Raw genomic sequence first — 25,328 nt, 5'->3', positions numbered from 1 at the left:
GCGTAAAATACGCGCACGCGTGCTCTTCTCGCGGTATCTAAATCTAAAATAAATATTTCAGGCGAGAGAGAGAGAGAGAGAGAGAGAGAGAGAGAGAGAGAGAGAGAGAGAGAGAGAGAGAGAGAGAGAGAGAGAGAGAGAGGAGAGAGAGAGAGAGAGAGAGAGAGAGAGAGAGAGAGAGAGAGAGAGAGAGAGAGAGAATGCCTACGAGTAAACACAGTCTCTTCCTTGAGACGTGTCTCGCGTTCACCTTAAGATCTAGTAATCTCCTTATATGGCAAAAAGAAAGGGAAGTTGAATGCGGTGAATGGCTGCCGTTCGCAAGAGCAGCCGGCGCTGGCGCACAGGGTGCGCGCGAGCGAGCCTCCTCTCTGCGTCCTCCGCGCGTTTCCCTCGACGCAGCGAGGCTCCCCTGGACCACCAATTCCAGAGGAGGTTCTGCACGCGGAGGAGATCCCGCTTTTACGCGTGGGAACGAGCGTGAATCTCCGTCGCGCATCGACACGGTTCTCGCGCGGGATCGGAATTGCCACCTCCAGAAACCGCCGGGCGGGCGCGCGAGAGAGCAACGCGAGCAAATCGTTCGGCATTAAAGCACTAACGTTTTATAGTGCATTAATTAGCCCGCGATGAGAAACGAGATACAAAGGTTTACAACGTTGTAAATGCAAACGCGTGAGGGAGGCGGGAGGATGTGGGAAGGACAAGCCCTACCGGTCGCTCGTCGCCGTGTAACGTCGCTATTTAATTCCCTTTTTACGCGAGCGACGTATCGTCGTATTTTACAAGGTATACACACGGCGTGTCCGCGTATGACACCCTCGACCGAACCGTTTATGGCTTTACTGCACCGCCGCCTCGGCCGCCGCCGGCGCCGGCGCGGCTCACGAGTACGCTCCGCGCATCCGCGCGTGCTTTACAGCCGTTTGTTTATTAGGCTTTCGTTTAATTGCCCGATCTGCGCGGCGCATAACGGCACCGCGCGCGCCATTTTCACCGAGCTCTAAACGCGCGAATCACAATGGACGCGTAATCACCCGTGCATACGCGCTGCGTCGAGCGCGAGCGGGATTCGGAGGACGCGCCGCGCTCGTAGGATCCCGTCAAACGAACCGCCCGGAGAAATGTCCAACTGCTTGCCGGCTACTCGCGCTCGAGCGAGAGAGAAGCTGAACAGAATCTTCGAAATGTCGAAATGTTGACTTTCGTCAAGCGCGTGTCGCGCTTTTCGCTCCTGCCGCTTCCTCCGCCTCCCTCGTCGGTGATGCTTACGTGGGTGCAGAATTACGTCTCGATTGAGTGTTTGAGAGAAACGGGAGAGGGAGGGGAGATGTGCAAATGTCGAATTTTATTGCCCCCCGGTGTCAGCCGGAAAGCGCTGAATTTATGGCGTTATATTAAGGCGGCAATCATGCGCATGGCGCGCCGTCGTCGGAGCGGCGGAACCGGCGACGTTAATTGATGCTTCATCGCGCGGCGATTCGCCGAACCGCTTCATCCGTGATAAATCAGCGAAAGTAACGGGCAATTTTTCGCGGGCGGTTTTCCGAGCGTCTCCCCGCCGCTCGCGCACCGTGAAGACAAGCGAAGTCTCTCGGTGTTTCGAGACGACCGTGCGCTTCGATCGAGCGCGAATCGGCCGGGATTAGCGACGTGGAATGGAACAGAGAGAGAGAGAGAGAGAGAGAGAAAGAGAGTGTGCGTTTGTGTGTGTGTGTGTGTGTACGTGTGCGCGAAAATAATAATTTAATTATAAGTTAACTTACACAAAGGATTACGTGTACTTCACTACGTTACCATCGACAGTACATCTCGTCGATCCTACCGTTACCGTATATGGCTGACGTTTTTGTTCTTTCGTTTCGTAAAACGTTCGCTTGCTGCCCAGCGGAGCGGCAGAGATTACCCGCCTCGTTAGGCCTCGCCTCTTTCTTTATTTCTAACTTTCTTTATTTCTTTATTTCAAACTCCTACGCTTACTCGGTATTCTAAGTAGTTAAACACCTAGGATATTCGCTACTCTCACTGTATCCGCGATGGCTACTCGTCTGGATGCGAAGGAATGACCTTGGCGCGAGCGTAACGCAATCGTTCGCGAGTCTTTCTTCGCACCCTTAGCGTTAATACTACACACATACCTACAGCCCAGGACGTACGCTCATCACATCGTGCGCAATGTCCGTTCTTACCGATGTAAGCAGCAGGCGCCGATTGTTCGATGCTTCGGTGCGAATGCAACGCGAGCTTCGAGTCTGACGCTTGTCGCCGTCGTGAGACGGCCGACATTCCGACGCGACCGAGCTTAGATCTCCTTGCTGACGACTAGCCCACAGGGCTGCACCACTCCGACGTTGGGCAATCTCGGCCTTCTGGGCGTGGACCTGCTCTCATCCTTCTTCAGCAGCTCCTCTATCGAGTAGGGGTTCTTCTTCTTTTGCGGCTGCAACGGCTGATTCTCCACCACCGCCGCCGTCATCGTCGTCGTCGCCTCGTTTGCCGTCGTCGTCGCCGTCGTGCTCGAGGTCGTGTTGCTCTTCACCTCGAAAATCCTGTGCGACTGCGTCGGATCTTGCCGGCTCGCGTCGACGATAGACACCGGGCTCTCCCGCGCGTTGTCCAGGTTCACGGCCGAGTTGGGCGTGCCGTGCCTGACGAACGCGCTCCGGTCGCTGCCGATCTTCTGGCTGAGTTCCAGGATTATCGGTGTGTTCCGGAAGGACTTGTAATGCTCCTGCGACTCGATGTTCTCGTCCAGGTCGCTCTTGTCCAGCGAGTCGTCGCTACCGGCCGTTGAGCTCGAGCTCGACTTCAGCTCCAGCTGATTCTGCGCGCCGGTTTGCTCCGACAGACGCTCGGCGTCCAGCGGTCTGCGAACACAAATTCGCGGGGTCACTTCTTTCTTTTTCTCATGCGGAGAAGAACGATGGAACAAACGTAACGCGATGGACGAAATAAGCACGTTTCGGTTCGCTCGTTGTCACGTTGGTTCGACCGATCCTCTCCCCTCTTCTTCTCTCTTCGCTGTACACGCGTCTCGTTGAATTCACTCTGGTCTCTCTCTCTCTTTCTCTCTCTCTCTCTCGCTCTCGCTCTCGCTCGCTCGCTCGCTCGAGAAACGTTTTACTTACGCGAACGACTGCATCCCGTGATGCAAGTGCAGGGTCGTCGCCTGGTAGAGGGACGAGTAGAAGCTCTGGTTCCACGACGGCGTGCCGGTACTGCCGGTATTCGCGGCGGAGATGTGCAGCGGTCCCAGCGCGCCCGAGTAGAACAGCTGGTAGTCCGTTCTCATGAGCGCATCTGGAAAAGCGGAATCACACATCCGTTGACGCTATGGTGCCTGACCCATTTTCGAGAGGTGTTCGACGGAAGGAACTTCGTCGAAAATCAGCGTGTGGGAGGTCGCGTTAATAAAGAGATACTCGTCGGGGATACGCGTGCACTTATCTCTGTTCTTTTTGCGCGTAATTTTTCGCATCGGTGATAAGGAGAGAACAACGTCGTTAAGTATAATAGGAAGGCTTCAAGATGGCCGAAGGGGTGGGGGAGGGCCAGCCTCGATCGCGCGAGGCTATTGATCGCGGCGGCCAAGGGGAGCCTACGGTTCTTTTTTCGACGGCACAATTGGAAGAGGATCGCCGCCGCTCATCTTGAAGAAGCTGTCAAGGAACGTCAGTGCTCGTATTCTTCTCTCTTCTTTTCGTGCTGAATTTAATCGCCGTATAAATAGATCCGCTGCCATGCGTGTGGTGCACGCGTTATTTTTTATTCGCCGTAACAAGCGGAGACTCTCCCCGTCCCTGTGTGGTCAGCTCTAACGATATGTGGGCTTCTAACGCTAATTTCTCGTGATTGGGAGTACCGAGCGTGTTCTCGCGCGCCTCTCGCTCTCGTGGTTGTTTGTCGACGAGTAAGCCGACACGCGCGTGCGAGTATTCGATTTTTCATCCTTCTTGTCCGACGAGGAGTGTTCTCTCGTCTCGAGGATGTCTCTATCCTACGCGCCGTGTATCGCCGCGAAAACAAACCTACACGCGTAGGCGCCGACTGTCACTGCCGGGGAGGGAGAAGGGCAGGAGGAAAATGATGATTTGAAATAAAGATGAAGACGAACGCGCCGAGGAGGTCGCTCGTTTCGCAATTAGCTGCTCAAAGCCGGTAAATTGAGCAGCGTTTCAACGGCGGCATCCGACGTCACAAATTGCGAGGCAAATTTTCCGTTTCGGCGGCGGCGGTGGCGGCGGCGACGGCGACGGGGTTGCGTGTCTGTTGCCCTGGCGTGGCTTTCGCTGACGAGTCAATCATGGCAACGGGGTGTCTCGAAATCTGCCCTCTTCGTTCTCCCCGCGCTTCCCTTGCCACTCTTCTTCCCCCCCCCGCCAGCTTAACCCCCCATCCCCCTTGTCGTTCTTCTCTCGCTATTCTTCTTCTTCGGCGCTGGCTTTCGCATTTTTGGACATTTATCGTCTTTCTTCTGGAAATAACGCAAAAAGATCCCGCCCGCCGCCGCCGCCGCCGCTGCTGCAGAGGGCAATTCCACGCTAGGGACAGGTGTTTAGGGCATCATTAGTTTGTAATGGTGCACTCGCGAGGCAGCCACGACCGTCGTATATAATGGCCTCACGAAGCTCGGCAGCGAAAATATGCGCCCGCGTCGCTCGCCCGCTCGTTCGCGCGTTCTCCCGCTCGCAGTCTCAGCCGCGAGAGATTTCGAATTTGTCTCGTCTCGGCTTACAAGTAAACCTCGGGGAGGAACGCGTCAGACGCCGATTTGTTTCCAATTTTTTATAGTTATTTTTAATGTCAAAATATAAAAAAATCTGTTATCATTTTTAGCTTAAATTAATTTTTTCAATTTTTTCGAGATTTCTCAAGTTCTTTGTTCATTTCTTGTTTATTTTTCACCAGATTTTGACGTTAAAATGAGCTTGTTTGCTGGATAGTGAAGAGCCGAAAGATTATCCAACGTCGAATGTAGCGTAAGACTGAACACTTTTTCAACCATGACGTCAGCCATATTAGATCCGCCATTTTGAATTTTATAAAATGGTTCTGATTCATAATCGGCGACATGCGTGTGCAAGTTTCAACAAATCGGATACATATATTTCTTAAGAAACATTGTTTTAAATATGTATAAAATAGTGTACTTGTGTGCAAAAGTCGAAAAATTTCGAAAAAATAGAAAAAATTAATTTAAGCTAAAAACGATAACAGAGATTTCTTCGTACTTTGACATAAAAAATAACTATAAAAAATTGGAAACAAATCGGCGGCTGACGTTCCCCGAGGTTTACTTGTTAGAGCAGCCGATATCAGCGGGTGTTTTGTGTGTGTAAATTTATAATTAGTACGATGCCAGGCCCCATCAAAATGCACGATACAAAGTGTCGTCGCCGTTTGATTTTCTCTCCGTTCTCTTTCCCCCGCTTTCTCAGTCTTTCGATCTTCGAAAGCCTCAAAGCTTTCAGCTCACCTCTGGCGTTGGAGGGAATCTGCGACGCGTATCCGCCGGATGTGCCGCCCTCGATGGCCGGGAGATCGGTGTGCAGGCCACCGCCTCTCAAGATGCGATTGACCGACGACACGGACGGCAAGCTCTGCGGATCGCAAGCTCCCTGTCGCGCGAGCTGCTCGCGAATCTCCCAGGCGAACATCGTCGGCTGCTCCTGCTTCATCCGCAGGATCTTCTTCACCACCGTGGGCGTGGCTACTTGCTGAAACGACAGAAACATAAATTACGGTGACAACGTTACGAGAGAAAGAGAGAGAGAGACTGTCGTCGCGCGATCGCGCGAATCAAGTATTCGCGGAATTTGTCAGTCAACGCCGTCTCTCTCGTCGGCGTCTAATTCGTTCTCGCGAAGCTCCGAGAGGCTTCTCGTCGATTCGAGCAGCCGTGCTCGTGTCCGTCTCCCGTGAAGATGCCTATCGGTGTCGGGATGCCGTTGTTAATCGTCTCGCGCGCGCGCGCGAATCTTCTCGTCCTCTTTGCCTTCCTTCCATTCTGTTTTATGGCCAAACCGCCGCGTTATCTCACCGGCAAATTAACGCGAACGCTCGGCTGCACTGTCGTCGCACGCGCATATGTCGTTCACAGGTGAAGAGCTCGGGCTCGTCAATCAGATAGCGAGAGGGTCCGCTGGTAGGTGGGTGCTCGCGCGCTCGCGAGCGCGAAGGGTAAGCACCTCGCGCACCGTATTTTTTCGGTGTTAGCCCCTGTTCACCTGGGTTCACCGACGGTACCAACGGGTTGGTACCATTCGCCGGTGCCGTTGCCTGCCACGGGGCCCACCGGTTGTACCCCAAAAGGGGGCCCCAGTGGTGCTCAATCTGGACGGGGTCAATTTGACTTGCTAATGAACGGTAATGGCACGCGGATAATTTTATGCTAACGCGATGGAAATGTTATTCGGCCCGTACAGATTTCGAGATCGCCCATCTCTTTGAGGGGCGACGGCGCGGCGTGGCGCGGCGCGGCGGTGTGAGCGAGATGCACCAATCGCCGGCGAAAGGTGATCATCTTCCTCGCCTGGACTCGCGCAGGGGTCTGTGTTTTTCTCCCTTTCTCTATTCCTCTCTCTCTCTCTCTCTCTCTCTCGCTCTCTCTCTCTCTCTCTCCCTCTCTATCTCTCTCTCTCTCTCTCTCCCTCGCGTAGGTATGTATCGCCGAACGAACGAAACGGTATCACCGAACCTGTCGATTGCAACGAGATCCCATTTCAAGAGGCGTTCGCGTCCCTGGCGTTTTGCGCGCCGGTAATCTGCGGCCGGTCGCGTGGGCCCGATACGATCTCTCGGCAAATTGTTTGGCAGAGGAGCGGGATAAGTGTGGATGCCGAGGACAATGATCGATACGATTGGCGTGAAGGCGGGCGGTGAGAACGTCGAGATGAAAAGAGAGAGGAGAAGAGAGAGAGAGAGAGAGAGAGAGAAAGGTAGTCGAGACGCACAATAGTGTTAAAAAGAATTATGACTCTTGAATATAAAGCAGTCATAAATTTTTCGGCTGGGTCCGCGATGGGTTCCCTGAGAAAGTTACAGTCGGCTCCATGCCCGACAAAAATGTCTCTATTCCTCGACTATTGACGGTCCGCAATCTCGCGTCACCGTGTCACATCCAAGCTCTCTACCGATACTGAAAAGCATTTCTTCTTCTTCTTCTTCTTCTTCTTCCCGTCTTTTTCCCTGACTCCGGCACTCATCCGGCGGCAATACTCGTGGAGAAGGTTCGCGAGAGGCCGCGGGACGAGTACGACGTGCGAATCGTCGTTACCCGCGGTAATGTAATCTCGCAGGTGGAAGCACCACTGACGGGAACGCTTAAGGGCTGCGCCTCGGGGGCAGCCAGAACCGAGAGGGCCGCCTAATAGTTTGAGGGGGTTAGGACAAGCATCGCGTGCTCCCGTCGGGAGCATCTCAGATTCTAATCTGACACTTCCGTCGTCGTTGCCACAATTACCCCCGGCCCGACAATATATACGCGCGTCCTAATGCGGACCCTCGCGTCGCCGAGCACACATCGAATCGCGCGCGGGCACGCACGTGCACACGCGCGAACGCCCGCTCTGTGTGTGTGTGTGTGTGTGTATGACCGTCGGAGGAAATTGGCCAGGCAGGATGGACATCTGGCACTAAACGTTAGATAACCCGTATATACCGGGCTACGAACAGGTTGACCAACTCGGTAATTACCGCACACAAGTTGCGCGCCTCGCTACATGCACCCCGGGCGCTCCCTGAGTGCTCCTCGACGATAAGGACAACGACGACCGTCGACACCTTTCGCCCCATTTTTCCCATGCTTCGCGCGGGACGAGCACCGATGTCGTCGGTGTTGTCGGAGATGCGACGATCGAACGAGCGACGACTCGGGGGCTCGTCGGAACGTTCGAGCAGCGCGTACAAATTGCAGGGTGCACGCTAGTCGAGGAGGATCCTTTCCCGCTTTTCCCTCCGAACGGAGGGAGAAACGTCGCGGCTCGGAAATGTAATTTTCCGCGACTCGAGACACGGAAAACGCGCGCCGCCGTTCGTTTTCATTTGTCGCGGGCGTTTTAGTCAGCCGCTATTCATCATGCATCGCGGAGAATAAATGGGTGTCGGCGCGGGGACCGATCGCGAGGACGACTCGTAGAGTCGCCGCCGCCGCCTAGACCAACGGACGCGCGCGCGCGCGAGATCTTAATTGCCAGATAAACGGGGAAAAACGTCCGCGATCGTCGCGCCCGCGTGTTCGCGGGCGAATCGCCCGCGGAAATAAATGTTCGCTCGCGCCGCGCCGGAGCCGTGACAATATTTATCGCGTTTCACGCCCGGAATTCCCCTCTCCACACTTTCGAGAAACTCCTGCGCGCGAGATCGCGATCGCGAAGCCGAAGTAAACAGTACCAAGTGCCGGCCGATGCGTATTCCGCCGCCACCACGCGCGCCCGAGAGCGCGCGTTAATATTACCGGACTGTTATATATATTATATGGGAGAAAATACATTCCCACACACGCACACGCACACACACACGCACACACACACGCACGCACGCACGCACGCACGCACGCACGCACGCACGCACGCACGCACACACACACACACACACACACACACACACACACACACACACACACACGCTCGCTCGCTCGTTGACCAAGCGCGGCGGATCGCGCGATTTTTTTCTTGACGTTCCACTTTATTACCGCGGCTCTTCGACGGCCCGTGCATTTTTCATGAAACAATTTTCTCTGTCGTGCCGCCGGCCCATTACCCGACGCGTATCGCATTGACGCGCACGCGTATGTCAAGAGGAGAAAGAGAGAGAGAGAGAGAGAGAGAGAGAGAGAGAGAGAGAGAGAGAAACAACGGAGAAAGTACGTGGACATGCCTCGAAAATGTTACGTATCGTAGCCGCGTACACGTGTAGATTCGCCGATAATTCGTCGATTAATTCGCGAAATCGCACGTTAAATTGCGCACGACGCGTCCTCGGCAAGAGGAGATCGCGCCCGCGCTGTCCGTGGCAATCCCGACGAGCGAGCGCTTCCAAGATAAATTTCATTAAATACCGTTATCGCGCGCAAACCTCGCCGTAAATACGCGCGCCTCAGCCGCCGGGTAAAACGAAATACGGTTTACGCGAAAATCGAGACCAAGAGCGAGAGGGAGAGAGGTGGGGAGGAGGCATCTACGAGAACGAAGGGCGATATCGCGGGCGAGGGTGCGCCGGGAGAAAGAGAGCGCGGAAAGTCGTAATAACAGACTCAAAATGGAGGGCAACGTTATCTTGACAGGGCGCCGCTCATCTTTCGTTACTCAGCAGGAAAATCGGAACGTCTCTCTCTCTGATGGAAATCGACGTGATGGCAAGGATGGGAGGGGAGGCGAGGGGAGGGGGGCGGTTAAATGCCGGTGTCGGGAGGATTTCGACGTTGATACGCGCCGAGTTAATACTGCCGCGCAATCAAAAGAGTCGAAGGGGAGGAGGGCAGGGGTTTACCTAGTAGCCATTATTTAATTATCGGCGTAATTTTAAATCGCTGTAAAAGCCACTTACAGACGGACAGTGACGTGCTCCGGCTCGGCTCGGGGATGATATCTAACGATCTTCTTGCCGGAGAGATCCTTTGTTGCGGAGGACGGTGGGCGGGTTACTGCGCGGTGCGTACTGCGCGTTGCGCGTGCAAGGCGCGAAAGAAAGCGAGAGAGAGAGAGAGAGAGAGAGAGAGAGAAGGAGAGCGATCTTTTGTACGTACTCGCTTATCGAGAGATGCGAGAGGGAGAGAGAGAGAGAGAGAGAGAGAGAGAGAGAGAGAGAGACTCTTTCTCCTGCAACTTCTCGGCCAAATTACCAAAGGTTACCACCGTCGCTTTGTCACAAGTGAAAAAGTGAACAAAAGTCGGTCGGTTGATCGCGCGGAGAGGAGGCAGGATGAGAGACGTTACAAAAGACGGTAAAAAGAGCAGCGGGACCTGGCCGAATTAAGCGCGGCGACCATTATTTCGCCGCGAGACTATTTTGACATACGCAAAATAAAACCGAACGCTGTAATGGTGGATGATGACTATCGTTTACATGCGCGCGTAATCGGCCTCCCGTGCCACACAGCCGGAATTTAAATGCCCTCTTCAGGGTTCCTATACGGGAGAGCCGGACCGACTCGCTCTTTCTCCTCTCCCTCCCCCCCGCCTCCCTCTCTCTCTCTCTCTGCAGCCACGACGGAGAAGCGTTCTCGAACTCGCAACTCGCACAGAGAGGAAGGTCGACGGACGCCACGCGGCGACGCGGCGTTATTGAAATAAATTCATTAAGCCGAAACTCGCGCGGCAACGGCTGCGCCATCGTCTTCGACGCGGCGCGGCGCGGCGTGGAGCGGCGTGCAGCGTCGTAAGAAATTCCCGACGTACGCACCGTGGAATTATATTGTCATTAGCGGGACCGTGTAGGCGCGTGATACCAGCGATAGCAGCGCGCGATGCGCAGCACCCGAGGAGGCGAAACGACGTCCCCCGCATTCGCGAGGATTATCAGCGCGATAAACGCCGCCAACGCCGCCGTTAAGTATCGCGACGACGAAGACGTTGACGTTCGTTCGTGACTTTATCCGCGGCCCGATCAGCGAATAAACTGGAGAATCGCCGAAGCGTCCTGCTTTTCGTTGCCGCGCGCGACGTAATATCGATCGATTTGATGAATTTCCCGCAGCGCTGAGACGTCGTCCGGCGACGACGGCGACGGCGACGGCGACGGCGACGGCGACGGCGACGGCGACGGCGACGTGGCGTGCGAGCCCAGACGAGGCTAGGCTAAGCCGGTGGTGCCAGCGAGAAAAGCGTGCAAAGCCATGAAATTATGCAAATGCCGCGCCGTTGCAAGGTGTTTGGATAATTGCACGCACGGTCGAAACGCAGCCCTTACTTAAAATCACATCAGGAATGCTTGAGCGCGCGACTGCGCGCCACTCTCTCTCTCTCTCTCTCTCTCTTTTGCTTACCTACAGTCTCGTGCGCTCTCTGTCTTTTCCCTCATCAGAGGAAGATGTGCCGCTAATGCGCATATACGCTCGCACATACCAGCTCGTTTTCACGTGTTTTTGCGAAACTACCGACATCGAGTCTCTTCCGCGAGTCGTTCTATCACCGCGCTGTTACTGTGCATTTTACGCCAAAACTCTTCAGATTCATCTCTCTCTCTCTCTCGTGTACTAATCTCGACCGAGTCGTTGTCGCAACAGGAACATTGATAAAAATCAAATCGATCGACCCTGAATCAGAGCTGACTACGAGTCGACTACGATACGCCCTTGGATTTCCGTCCTTTCACCTCTCGAGCGATTTCTCATCGAGTGGCATCTTATCCACGACAATTCGCACGTCCAAAGATCCTACCTTCGTCTTGCTGCCGCCGATGCTGCCGGGCCGGATGCTTCCCGTCTCATAGAATCTCGTGAGTATCTTGGAGACGCAGCCGTGCGACACGAGTAGCTGCCGCGAAATGTCGCACGGCCTGACGCCGCCCAGGGCGAGGTGCACGATCCTCTGACGCACACAGTCTGGCAGAGGTCTGCCGTTCACGAACACGCCGCCTAATTGATTCACCCCGGCTTGTCCTGAAACAGAAGATCGTCGTTGCGTTAATGAGATGAGGCTGACGATCCGCGACTACGCAATAAAGGAAGCGAAGAACGGAATCGTCGAGCTCGACTCGAGATTTCGCGCCGGCCGCGGCTCGGTGAACGCCGTTTATCGGTTTTACACGAGAGGGCTAGAGAAAAAAGACGGAAATCCGCTAATAGCGCGCAATCGCGCGCGATCGTGATCGCGATCGCCCGGTCGCAAGGTCGACGGCAGGTGCAGCGGCCAGGTCGGTCTCCTCCGTCGCTCTCCGCCGCTAATGACATCGCTACGACGAATATCACCGCGGGAGGACCCAGAGGGACAGGGAGATCTGTCATTATTGGCCGGTAAATACCGGGCGGCCGAAGCGAGGCGAAATACCCGCGCACACGTGCGCACGCGTACGTGTGCGTGTACGGTTTGTCGCGCACTCCTCGAGGCGAGGCTCATGCGCAATTAGCGCGCGCCTTGCGCGCCCTGCCGGGCCGCTCGCCTGCGCTTTTACGCGACGAAGAGATTATGCCAATATTAATGAGTTCGTCTGCGCGCACCGGAGACTGTTACGTCGACATTCACGGACACGCCTTTCTGGACGCGTGTTTCTCCGCAGATCGCGGAAGAATCTCGAGCAGATTTCTTCCGGCGCGGCAGTCGTTACTCGCATCTCGCGCGGTCATTTCTCTCTTCTGTCTCCTTTTCCCTCTTATCCTCTTTTCTTCCGTCGAGACGTCCGAGGAGTCGCCCCGAGCTCGCTCGAGTCCTCAAACGCGCCACCGTTTAGTGGCGTTTGACTGTCCGTGAGCAACTGTCCGCTTAATAAAATCCGACGTCCTCGAAATATAGTACATTAAGTCGCGGTCTCAGGGCCGGCAGGAATTAGCATAATGTATCCGTGACGGGAAGAGCCGGGATTGAGTTTAGATCCGTCAGCGACGTATGTAAAAGTAATTAAAGGCGAGCTTCAGGATATCGTATTCTCAAACAGAGAAAGAGAGAGAGAGAGAGAGAGAGAGAGAGAGAGTTTTAAATATTTTCCTTCTTCTCGCCCCATCCTCGCCGCGTTCACGTCCGTAAACCGTTTAATCGAGCAATTTGTATCCACGAGAGAGAGAGAGAGAGAGAGAGAGAGAGAGAGAGAGAGAGAGAGAGAGAGAGAGAGAGAGAGAGAGAGAGAGAGCGCACAATGTAGACTTAAATCACGTAACGCGACGTGTCATTTGTGCCGTTATACGGACGATCATGTCCGCGCATGCGACATCGGACGACACGTCGTATAACGCGTCGTACGCGCGACGTTTCCCCGTCAAAGATTTTATAAAATCGATTATTCCGCCGGTGGTATCGCGTATAAGCGACCTCCCCTCCTCCTACCTCTGCCCCCGGGCTCGTCGCGCCGCGAATATAAAAACGCCAATTGATCACGAATTTTATGTTCCGCCGTCGAAAAGGAATCGCTTAAACGATTCCGCGCGGCCGATGCACATTAAGGCCCGAATAAAATCTGAGTTATACGACAGTGTCTGTTTGTCTCCTGACCAGCACCAAAGTCGTACTCGCCTGGAAGAGAGACCGCCGCGGAGAAGGAGGGGTGGCAGTGATGACGGTGATGATGGTGATGGTGGAAAGCCAGAAAAGGTCGCGGAACAGATAATTCGGTTCGTCCGCGTTTCGTCGTCGTCGTCGTCGTCGTCGCCGTCAACGAGAATGAAATCCCGCGTCATAAATCCACGGCTTACTCATCGCGAGCGATTCTTAATTTCCAAATCGTCGCGGTAGTCTGGGCTGACTAGTTAATAGCATAATTACGTTACGCGCTTTGGAATTTCATGGAGATTTCGGCCGATTAGCATTCGACCGCGAGTTCACCCGTGAGAGACTACGCGCTCCGGCCGCTTTCAACAGCGTGAAATTACAATCCGGAGAGAGAGAGAGAGAGAGGTGTATCTTAATCTCGACGTGCCGTTACGACGGGAGGAACAAATGAACGAACTCACGTCCGTGATCTCGGTCCGCGCCAACCCTTTAAACATCACAATTAAATCTCGCTCATATGTCTATCATGATGCGTGTGGCAAGAAAAGGTTCTTTTGCAGTCGCGCCGCTGTTGGTTTAACGCGATCGTCATGACGAAGGAAAGAAAGAAGGAGAGAAGGAAGGAAGGAAGGAAGGAAGGAAGGAAGGAAGGAAGGAAGGAAGGAAGGAAGGAAGGAAGGAAGGAAGGAAGGAAGGAAGGAAGGAAGGAAGGAAGGAAGGAAGGAAAGAAAGAAGGAGCTGAGAGCGTCTCGAAGCGTCTCAAAGAAAAACAAAAATTAATCGTATTTGAACCGTGTGTAAGTTTAATGAATAATAACGTGGCGCTTTATACGAGCGGGAGGGATAATCTCGATCTGATTCCCGGCGATTATTTTCGGCGCAAACGGAGCCGAAAGGCGGCGTTACTAACAACGGATCTCCCTCTTTTTCTCTTTCTTTCTCTCTCCTTCTCTCTTTGGCCGCTCTCTCCCTCTCTCTCTCTCTCCGTTGGGAAGGAACACAAAAGGACCGAGAGGACCAGAGCCGTAAATGCCATGGGGCTCTTATATAAATCGAGCCACGCGCCTTCACGTAGACATCCGGATGCACCGGACTGCGTCGACCAAGACGATCGCTAATTATTATCTGCGCCGACTAATTATGTCATTACGCTCGATCACTAACGCCGCCGCCGTCGACGACGACGACGACGACGACGACGACGACGGCTCTCCGGGCTCGCAGACTCGCAAATAACGATCCCGGGGACCAAAGAAAAGGTTTTCGTCAATCTTTCCTGCCGCGCCATTACGGCCCGATTCCGCGAATCCGCGCTTTATTTGGCGTATTACGGGGCTAATTGACCGACCGGACGATCGCGATTACTCTCCGTGATTCTTGTCCTCTTTGCCTCTCCGCACCTCCCTCGTTGGAGCTTCCACACTTCGAGCCGGGAACGCTGCCGAGCGGCCGATTATTTCCGCGATGTCGATTTTTACACGTTCCCGGCGATGTGGTAATTCCGCACTTTATATAGACACTTTTACAGCCGACGGATAAAAGTCCGCGATCATCTTCCAATTAGAGCGCTCGTCAGCGCCGTTTATTCGCGCGAAGGGGGTGCGAATCCGCGGGCGAGCGCGCGCGCATGCGAGAGAGAAAGAGAGAGAGAGAGGAGAGAGGAGAGAGAGAGAGAGAGAGAGTCATTAGCCGTCGAGCGAAATTGCGAAATGCTCTTCTCCAATTTCACGTGCTCTTCCGCGCTCACCTTTCGCAATGGCCACGTACGCGGCTGGAGATTGCTCGTAATGACCGTCAGTCGAAGGCGTGACGGATTGCCTTTATTGGATAATTCAAGGGTCCACCGATCGCGCGACGCGGAGACAACGCGGCGAGAAACTCGTTTTCGGCCGAGAAATTACTTCCGTGGGATGCGAGCGGTGCGCGTCTCGCGTGCTCGCTCGCATGTACGATATTCATTAACGACCGGCATAACGGTCGCTATAAACCGGAAATAAAGATCGAATCGGACTCTCGTCGCCTCCACCGTCGCTCGTCGGACAGTTGGCGACGATTAACCCCTTTCGATGCGAAGCAGACGTGGGGCTTTGCGCCACCACGGCCTTACGCTGAGAAGACTATTCTCATGCGATTAATTGATCGCGCGCGTCCCCCTCCCCTCCCCTCCCCTCCGCCACCCTTAATGTCCTCGTACTCGTCTCTCCGACAGGCCGCGATGTTACGCGCCGTGAGAATTACACACGCTCCGGGGACGGACGCGGACGCTCCGCTCCGTCCGCGACCAGCCGCGGCCCGCCAAATTATTATTACGGCAAAAACTGGCCGAAATGGTGTCTTTATCTAAGTGCAAATCTGCCGACGGATCTCACGAAATAATGGAGCCTCGCGTTAACGGTGCACCCCTCTGGCCGCGGCCCGTCGTAAGTACCGGCGCGGCGGTTGACTCGCGGGACAAAAAGCGCGCGCGCGCGCACCGTGGCGACCGAGGTGCCGGAAATGCGGACGAGCCGTAGAAACGCGACGGACCAGCGGAATCGGCTTGGGATTGTGATTGGTGCGAGAATGTGCGCTGCGACGCAGACACGAGTAACCGCTGTCGGTGGTGAGTAACGGGGCATGGGGCGTTAAAGTCGCCGTCGCGACTTGAAAGCGCGTTCCCGACGGAATGCGGACGGCCAAATAGATACGTGTATCTTCGGGAAGCTCAAACCTGCTCGTGATCGCCGTGATATTTCAAGGCGTCGCATATGCTTTCGGTCTGCGTTTATATAATATATATATATATGTCTATAATAATGCCGCAAGCGGATGTATCTTCTCGTCATCGGCGGGATGGCCGGCGCGCCGATGAATTCGCCGCGCCGGTGAAATCATCGGCTCCGCGGCCCGCCGGAATGAGAGCCGAAAAGATTTCATTAGCCCAAGCCGGAACTTGTACATAATTTCGCAGATAAGTCGCGGCCGCCTCTCCGTAGAAAGGTCTCCAGGCTTTTTTCTCTCCGAATTTATGCGTTTTCACCTTGACTTCTGACCCGTCACCGATCGCCGAACACGCGCAGTCGGCTCATTAAGGCACCTTGGCATAATGCCGAAGAAGTGAAACAGCGCGCGTAAAATTTCTCATCGTCTCTCGTCTCATCGATCGCCGATCTCGGCCGTCAGGCCGCCTCGCAGGACAGACGCCATGATTTCGTGCGCCAATTATTTCGCTTCTCGGGTGAATCCCCCGAACAATGCTCACTTGCACTATCATTATTAGCGCATCGTAGCGACTACGAGAGAGAGAGAGAGAGAGCGGCTTATTTATTTATGCGCGACGATCCTCTCTCTCTCTTTCGTGTTAGCGCAAGGTGCGCTCCTCTTGTATTACTTCCCGACGGAACGCAAACTGTGTCAAACTCCGAGCGGAGTCCCTTCGAGACCCTTTCGCGAGCGTATAAAGAAGGGGATATCCTTCGAGACACAATGCTGGTTAGCTTAGAATTAGCCCGGCTAATGCCGGCCAACAACGATCGCTATCGCGCTGGCCATTTAGGCCCTAACCAAACTCTACACCTGCCTACCTGTAATCACGATCCGCGTCCATGCTAACAGATTCTTTTCTCTCTCTTTTTTCTCTCTCATTCTCCTCCTCCGTTTCTCTCTCTCTCTCTCTCTCTCCCTCCTTTGCGGCCGAGAATACACCCGAGTATCGGGGCATCATCGCATCGTGCAAGTCGAATCAATGCCGAATAGCGTGTCGCTCGCGGATCGCTCTCGTCCAGCTATCAGCTCCGACATCTGTCTTAAAAGGACACACACACGCGACGAGGCCGGCCCCTCCAAATGGGAGTGTATTAAGATGGTTAACTACGGCGGCTGTTATTAACTGTTTATCGCTTCGACGATTATTCCTGCGACTCTCTCGAGCGCGGTGATAATTGGGAGCTAACATATGTAACATGAACTTTGTCGATGATCACACGAGGCAACATTGAATTTGCGAGGTGCGCTTCGGGGCGCTGACGATAGTCATCTGCTCAGGGGGATACAATCTCCTTCTCGTCGCTCGTGCTGCCGTTAATAGTACGTCGCTCCTGCGAGATACTCGACATTACCTCGCTCTAACGACTCGTTAACGAAGAAAGCCCCCGATCACGGAGAGATTCTCACGTCGCCGGGAATATTTTCACCGGCGGCGACTCGGCCTGTGTGCGACCAATTCACATCGGCGGACGCAAGTGTAAACGTTTACGATCGCCCAGCAACCGGTTGACCCGCGAGCGCCGGCCGCTCCACGTGTGGAGCTGAGAGACCTCGGTATACTTTCGCCGATTTCGAAAATCACCCGCGAGACCCGACGCTGCAGTCGGAAGAAGGAAAGATCGCTCGAGACGAAAGCGGCATTTTTTCACACGAGCATTAGGCCAACGCGAACAGCGAGGCAGAGGGAGGCGACGAGAGTGTGTGTGAGAGAGAGAGAGAGGGAGAGGGAGAGGGTAGGAGACCATGTTGGAGGGGGAGCCAGGAGATTGTAATTAAACTCGTTTAATAACAGGCCCATAGATCTCGGCGTTCGATCCACGGTATAAAATTCTTCGTTAATTACTGTCAAACTACCTTCCAAATCGTAATTTAGTCTCCAGTGCGCCTCGAGCGAGTCTCGAGGTGGACGGATAAGAGCGAAAGAGAGGAAGAGAGAGAGAGAGAGAGAGAGGAAGAGAGAGAGAGAGAGAGAGAGAGAGAGAGAGAGAGAGAGAGAGAGAGAGAGAGAGAGAGAGAGAGAGAGAGAGAGAGAGAGAGAGAGAGAGAGAGAGAGAGAGAGAGAGAGAGAGAGAGAGAGAGAGAGAGAGAGAGAGAGAGAGAGAGAGAGAGAGAGAGAGAGGAGAGAGAGAGAGAGAGAGAGAGAGAGAGAGAGAGAGAGAGAGAGAGAGAGAGAGAGAGAGAGAGAGCGCGCGCGCGCGCGCACCGTGAGAGTGAGAGAAGGAAGAAGGGAGAAATTTTAATTTTTACTGCCGATTGCGCGAAAGAGTCGTCCTGTGATCTCGCCGACGGTAGCTGACCCCGTAGCGCTCGAACGTCCCAAGGAAACCATAACGACGTGTTACATTCCCCCCTTGCATAAATCAGGAAGCGACCGGGCGAAGCTATAATTCTCACAGGCGAATCGCGAGATTGGCTATTTAGCAAACTGGCCGTCGCTCGCCACGGCCACGACGTCGTCGGCGCGATGTCTCTCGCGCGGAAAAATTAGCATACGTTACACGTACGTGTACGACGCCGCGTCGGGACAAGACGGGAGGGACAGGAGGGAGAAGGAGAGGATGGGAAGATTGCGTAGCCGGCTCTTTTCCAGAAGCTTCAATCGGTTTGAATAAAAAAAAAAAAAAAAAAAAAAAAAGAGAAGAGAAAAGAGAATCTACTCACCGGTGTGCGGCATGATGACGGGCAATCGGCTACTCCGTGTGTATCTGAAACAGAAGAAAAATACACGTTTTTTGTTAGGGATGCAAAAGACGAGCGCATTGGAAACTACAAAGTGCAAAGCATAAGCGCTTCTCGTGCCGTGGATCCCGCGGAGCTGACATATGTATCGCGCATGTACCAACCCACACACACACACACACACACACACGCGCGCGCGCACGCCATGTGTTCGTGCGTGTTTTCGCCATGCGACGTATTATAGAGCGCGGGAGTATAGCCTTCGCCGTTAATGAATTTAAATGTATTCAAAGGGCGCGCTTGACGCTTGACATGGCAACCCTTAAATATGCAACTGTACCGATAAGCCAAAGCGCGGCAAAATATTGCCGGTAGCCAACCGTGACTCTCATTCCCGAACGAATCGACCCCCGAGATCGCCGCCCGAGCGACCGCCGTACGGCCACGACGACTTCATTTTTCAGCCCTCCACATGTCGTTGCGATCGCGTTAATTATCTCGCCGGTGACTTACACGTCCCGCTTCGAACGCCGCTCGCTCTCCGCGCAACGTCTCACGCCATATCGCACCCCCGTTTTCTTTCCTCGATCGCTCGATCGATCTTCTTCCTCGGTGTCTTCCTGCCGCCATCCACCTGGTGCGCATTCCCGTCCGGCGCGGCGAGGAAATCGACAGAAATGGCGATTTGAGAACTCGCGTCGGTCACGAGGCGAGCGAGACGGAGAGCGAAGGAGAGCGGAAAACTACGTGGAATGCGTGCGTAGCGTGGCGGGTGGCGTGTACTTTGTGATGCAAATTAATGCACGATTACCAAAGCACCCCTTGCCCGCCCTTGTGCGACCACCGAGACTCCTTACTTCGTCGTTACCCTTACTTCTCGCCGCGCTCGAGTGCGCGCGCGCGCGCGTGTGTGCGTGTGTGTGTGTGTGTATGCTCAAGCACTTACAGCGCCAACACACCGCACGGCGACGTGTTCCGACGTATACGTGTAATAAGTGCGATCCGCCTTCACCCCTTGCGATTCGAGATGCCTACCCCCGCATTAGGCCTGGTTACACGCTCGCCCCCGCGAGCTCTAATCTGATGTAACTATTACATACGTTACGCGGTATCCATACTCGAAATGGCGGCTCGCTGCGCGGAGCGATGAAAACTCATTTCTCCCGCGACTCTAATCGTCCGTGCGCTCGTGTCCTCGCGGGACTAGTTTCTGGCCGCGACTGCTTATTTAAATGGCCTCGCGATCGAGAGCGCTATTATTCTTTCCAACGTCCAGCTAACGGTCAAACAGTTGCCAGCCATTCCGGTCTGCCGGCCGCTCTCGGTACGCTTTTTTCCATATCGGCGTCTGTTTTGCTGTTTCTTGCTGCGATCCGAGGCACCGAGGCTGCGAATCGGCTAAGAGAGCTCTCACGTCCACGACGAGTCCATAAAGACCCGCAGCAGCGCGCGGACCCGGAGACCCGCGCAGAATGACTCGCGTCTCCGCGAGTAGTTCGGGCGAAAAAAGCAGACTGCACGTGCACGTCGTTCTCTCCAAGGGTGGATACCAAGTCCCGCCGCGGGGCAGGATCTCAAGGTGTTAAATTGTGCTCGTTACAGGCAGAGGCGGCCCAGGATCGTCGTTCGATCGCGACGACGAAGAATGCGCGAGCTTTTTCTTACGAAGCGGTATCACTTTTGGCCCGACTTTGGCGCTCGGCGCTGGCAGTTTCATCGGCTCGCCTCGCCTCGCCTCGGGATGAAGCCTCCCGTAATGAGGATTGAGCGATTATTATAAATCAAACGAACCCGGCCACGGCGAGCGAGCGCCGCCGCGTTTCTCGCGTGCCACGTGTTTTGCCGATGTTACTCTCGCGAACACGTGTCCTGCTCTCTTCGCTCTCCTGCCTCGCCCCGTCGCTCGGCGAACGCGCGCGCGCGCCTTGCACTCGTGTCCTCGACACTCGCTCCCCGATACCTTACCCCCCCGTCTATTACAACGTCGTGCGCGGTACATAGAATTACAAAAGCGAAGCTTTCTGCGGAATATTATTCCCCTGCTTGATCGCGCAAGCGTTTTTACTCGATGACGGGAAATTCTCCACGGCGGCGGGCAAGTCTTTCGAACGCGGCGACAACTCGCGCCGAAGAGACAGAAGAGACGGGGGTGAATTAGCGGAAGAACGATGCGACAACGGCGAAACGTCGATCGGTCGTTTTTTCGTCATCGATTCGCGGACTCGCGTTCGTCGTCGCACGGGGCTCGCGTTTCCCGCTGACGAAGAGCACGGCTTCTCGGATCGATTTGAGAACCGCCGCGCTGCGCCGCGTCGCGCCGCGTCGCGCCGCGGTAAATCGCCAGTAAGGTCACGCTTTTACGTGTAAGCCCTAAGCGAAATCTAGTTTTTGTTTATTCATTAGGCTACCCCGCGCTTTAAGTGGTACGTGGCGAGAAGGCCTCGCCGCAGCGAGACCGAGGGGGACGTCGAACGCGGGGCGGGGGCCCGCGGAGGGGCCCGGGGGGTGGACCGAGCGCCGTATCACCGATACGCCACCAGCCATAAAAATCTGAATATATTAGGCCTACATGCGCACGACATCTCGCTCGGATCGTGAACACGTTACCCGCGATAATCTACGTTCGTTTCCAGCACACTTTGCACGTTTATGCGTACACCCGAGGCGGCTACCGTGCGAATCGCGCTATATACCTTTCCCCGCGCGGCGCCGCTTCCCCTCGCGATCGCTCCGGAATCTAATTATCTCGTGTATCTCCCAATTAAGAGTGCTTTCGTTAGCGCGGGGCGCTTTGTCGCGCGTCGCTTTCGGTCGCCTTCGGTAGAGCGGGAGGAAAAATCGGTGCGCGCCGCGGAGAATATTCGCGAGGAGGAAGAATCGAGGAGCTCTGCACCGAGAGAGAGAGAGAGAGAGAGAGAGAGAGAGAGAGGGGGCGGGGAGAGACGGCTCGCATTTCTTCGCTGCACTTGCTCGAGCACCGCGCGGAGAGCGCGTTTTAATTTCGTGTTCGTTTAATGAATTACGAGCACGTAATCAAGGCAAGGGGACATTACGTGCGTTTTACTCGCGACCAATGTTCAAGGTTGTGCCCGATCGACTTATCAAGCGAAACACGAAAAAACGAAGCAATTGCGTTCCGACCAGCGCTCGCGTCGCGATCAAGTTTTCTCGCGACCGTCGCCGCACGCGGCCAACGCCGCGAGAGAAACACTTTCGGAATCGGATATTCCGGATTATTTCGAGTTTCGAATGTCGGAACGATCGTCGGGCGGATAAGCTTTCGAGAGCACAGCGCGGTAAGGAGGATCGGTCAGTGGCGCGGGTGAGAGAGGGATCGAGAGGGGGGAGGGGGGCGGGTAATTAGAATAATTCGGGCCGCCGTGGTTCACGCCACCCGGACGAATTTGCATTTTAAATGAAGCGATGGCGTGCCAGGGGCCCCACCGTGCCGGTCGAGAGAAGAAGAGAGGAGAGAGAGAGAGAGAGAGAGAGAGAGAGAGAGAGAGAGAGAGAGAGAGAGAGAGAAGGAGAGAATGAGCGAGAGGAAGGTAGGCAGCGGTAGGACTTTGTGCTTTATAAAGAACTTTAATATTTATCGCTTATATCCCGGCCGAATAAGTATATGTATATATCCGCCCCTTCCTTCCTCGGGGCCACCGCAGTCACGGGACTCGCTGGTCGCTCATGCTCGCGTTCATGCTCATGCTCGTGCTCAAGTATAGCCCGCAACTTCCTTCTCGCTCCTCTTTCGTCTCACGGTCCTTCGTTCGCGCCCTGTTCCCTTGTCGCCCCTCCCGCCCCCCCCCTCGCTACGTGTCGCCCGCCGCGATGTCGGATCATTATCGCGTAATTAGCACCGCTGATTTTCACGTTGCGTCATCGCACACGCACGTGCGTGACAGAGATGACGGCGCGACGTGATTCTCTCTCCTCGATCCGTACGACGCGACGTACGATGCGATGTTCCTCGCGAAGGCTTCTCTCTTCTCGTTGCTATATCTCGTTGTGATATCGGCATTCCCCGCGTCGCGGCAATGTTTTATTTCTCTCTTTTTCTCTGTCATTTCCCTTGCTCGAGCGAGGAACAGATAATCCGTATCGGGCGCGCTCGAGCACGAGTCGATAAGTGTCGGCGGAAATTTCGACGCGAGAGATACCGGGCGTCGCTCGCACGTGCGCAGAATTACGGCCGGGAATGCTATTTATTTGGGTCAGATTATTATCGTTTTAGCGGCGAGGCGAGCGCGGAGTAACGTGTAAAAATGTCTGTCTGCGTGTGGAAATACCTTCCTTCGTTGAAGATCCGCGCAAGGACTCGCGCGGATGTGACCGCGGAGATCACGCATCCAACACGCGGCCTCGACGCAGTAGGTGCACAGCTTGACGCCTAGTCGGAAGCGACTGGAGTAATTTCGAGCGATCGCGCGAGAAAAATTCAGCGAAGAAAGACGAGGACTCGCGCTGGCGATCGGTCAGAGCTCGCCAAGTGGAGGCGCGCTCCAACGGCACGAATCCGCCGGCCGATAACGGATTACACATGGACGAATCGCGCGCGCGCGCGCTCGCCAACGTCGCGAGGGTGAGTTTTTCTCGATATCCGAGCAAAATATGAGCGTTTATGAAGGTCGACGTTGAGTTACGGGCGGGCGTGTAACGATACGATGCGAGGTACGCACAGACGCATAATAAGGCGCGCGAGAGGCGGATCGCTCTAATTGGCAAGAAACCCGGCGGATAATTTATTTATTTAAGCGCGGCGCGCGCGCGCGCGCGCGCTCTCGCGCGTGCACAATTACACGCGGAAACGTCCGTCATGAATGGCGGTGACCGCGAGAGAGCAAGAGAAAAGTGGACCGCGTATATGTACCTGTTGATTTTTATGTGGTCGCTGCTGCTGCTGCTGCTGCTGCTGCTGGCCTGCCGCCGGTGCTCCTCAGCTTCTTCCGAGTGGCATCCGCTCTCCTCGAGGACCCGCTCCTTCGTGCGCGCTCCTCGAGACCGGCTTCGTTACGACGACGGTGTCCCGCTTTCCCAGGCTCGCTGCTCGCTCTGGCTCCCGATGGCCGACGTTGCTCTTCTTCTTGGTCACGTCAGTTCGCCGACATTGTACAGCGTCACGTTGCGCGTCCTCGTGCGACGTCCTGCGAGACGACGATTTCGCGGCGGGACGAGAGAGAGAGAGAGAGAGAGAGAGAGAGAGAGAGAAAGAGACGCGTCTCGTCGCGGTGCGTGTCGCGTGTGATGCGCGCGCGCGCGCGAACGCGCGCGCGAGTCCGACTCGACTCGGCTCGACTCGCGCAGGAAGTGACTTCGCTTTCACGGCAATGAGACGTGGATGTGACACGAAAGCCGGAAAGACGGAAAGAGAGAAGGAACAACGGAGGGAGGGAGATATGCGAATGACTATATAATAGTACACCTACGGGGACACGTCAGATGCCGACAGGAAGGTTTCTCCCAACGACCACCTTCCACCGAGTCGCTCACGATCCGCTCTCTTTATCTCTCGGTGTTTCCTTCCTTCCCGCCCGGCCCGCCCGCCCTCTCCTGTCGGCTTCCCTATTTTTATTCCGCTCCGGTAATTGCGCTCCGCGCGGAAACGTGCGCGCTCTCGCCTGTCAACGTTCTTCTCACCCCTCTCGGCAAACGTGGCGCGTCTGGCTTTTATCGAAGAATGGCCGCGTCGCGGCGACGATCATTGAGAGCGTATGTTGATGTTCTGTCAAACGTACTCGCTCATCGCTCGCGCAATCCGATCATTGCTCAACGACAAGTCCTCGGCAGGTTGAATACTCTCCCCCCGGCTTGGGAACCTGCAGCCTGTCGCAGCTGATCTGAATCTCGAAGGAGAGTGATTTCGCCTTCCTTCCGGCTTCTCTAACCGCCGTCTCTAACAATCATCGGCGGGAAGTGCCGAGTCCTCGCGCAGTTCCACTCGCACCAAGAGACCGGCTCACTGGTAACCACGCGTTCAACTTCCGACTTCCGTCGCTCCTCCCGCCTTCCTCGCGAATTATCCGCACTGGGATCCGAAGGCGAGCCTCGCCCCGCGATCCCCCTCGACTTCTCCTCTTCTCTCTTCGCGGCAGGTTGACGCTTCTACCTCGTGCTCGAGCCACAGCACGTGCAGCTACTCCTGGTAGCCGGCGGAGTGGCAGGTCCGCGCGACGCCAGGGCAAACGCGGTGGACGACTGCGGTCGGCCGGCGAACGCGCTCGAGGAGAAGGACGAGCGCGTCGAGGTGGAGGCAGAAGGGGAGCGAGACGCAGGTATCAAGCGCGGCAAGGGCGCGAGAGCGGCGAGAGATATACGCGCGCCGAGGTAGCCGTGGCAGAAGTGCGAGAGCGAGCGAACGAGAGGCAGAGAGAGCGACTAACGAGAGAGGATGAGAGCGAGAAAGAGAGAGGAGGAGGAGGAGGAGGAGGAGGAGGAGGAGGAGGAGAAGGAAGAGAAGGAGGAGGAGTGAAGGGGGGAGAGAGAAAAATAGTGACAGAGAGAGAGAGAGAGAGAGAGAGAGAGAGAGAGAGAGAGAGAGAGAGAGAGAGAGGCGGTCAGGACAAGATGATGTGGACCACGCGGAGGACACGGCGTGTCTGAAGTGGGCTCGGCCCGCAAACGGGGGTTACGGGCTTTACTTTCGGTCAGGTCCCCCGTACCCTCTGCCTGCCACCGCCCGTGTCGCGTCTACCGCTCGGCCGTACGCACGCGGGTCGTGTGTGTACGTCGCGCGTGTGTATGCTGGAACAACGAGGCGAGGCGAGGCGA

General features: G+C 55.3%; 1 protein-coding gene across 1 annotated transcript; it reads right to left on the bottom strand.

The window, feature by feature from the left end:
- Positions 1-179: 179 nt before the first annotated feature.
- Poxn (paired box pox-neuro) lies at positions 180-24,943 on the bottom strand. The gene is made up of 6 exons (XM_011137868.3): positions 23,431-24,943; positions 18,546-18,589; positions 11,379-11,599; positions 5,477-5,717; positions 3,129-3,300; positions 180-2,867 (listed from the first exon to the last, which is right to left on the bottom strand). Exons 2-6 carry the CDS (start codon positions 18,556-18,558, stop codon positions 2,303-2,305), a joined length of 1,212 nt encoding a protein of 403 aa, XP_011136170.1. The 5' UTR covers positions 18,559-18,589; positions 23,431-24,943; the 3' UTR covers positions 180-2,302.
- Between the last annotated feature and the right edge of the window lie 385 nt (positions 24,944-25,328).

The sequence above is a fragment of the Harpegnathos saltator genome, unplaced genomic scaffold, assembly GCF_003227715.2.
Source record: "Harpegnathos saltator strain DR-91 unplaced genomic scaffold, Hsal_v8.6 scaffold18, whole genome shotgun sequence".
NCBI lineage: Eukaryota > Metazoa > Arthropoda > Insecta > Hymenoptera > Formicidae > Harpegnathos > Harpegnathos saltator.
Note: the sequence above shows the minus strand (reverse complement) of the source record. Positions and strands in the feature narration are given on the sequence as shown.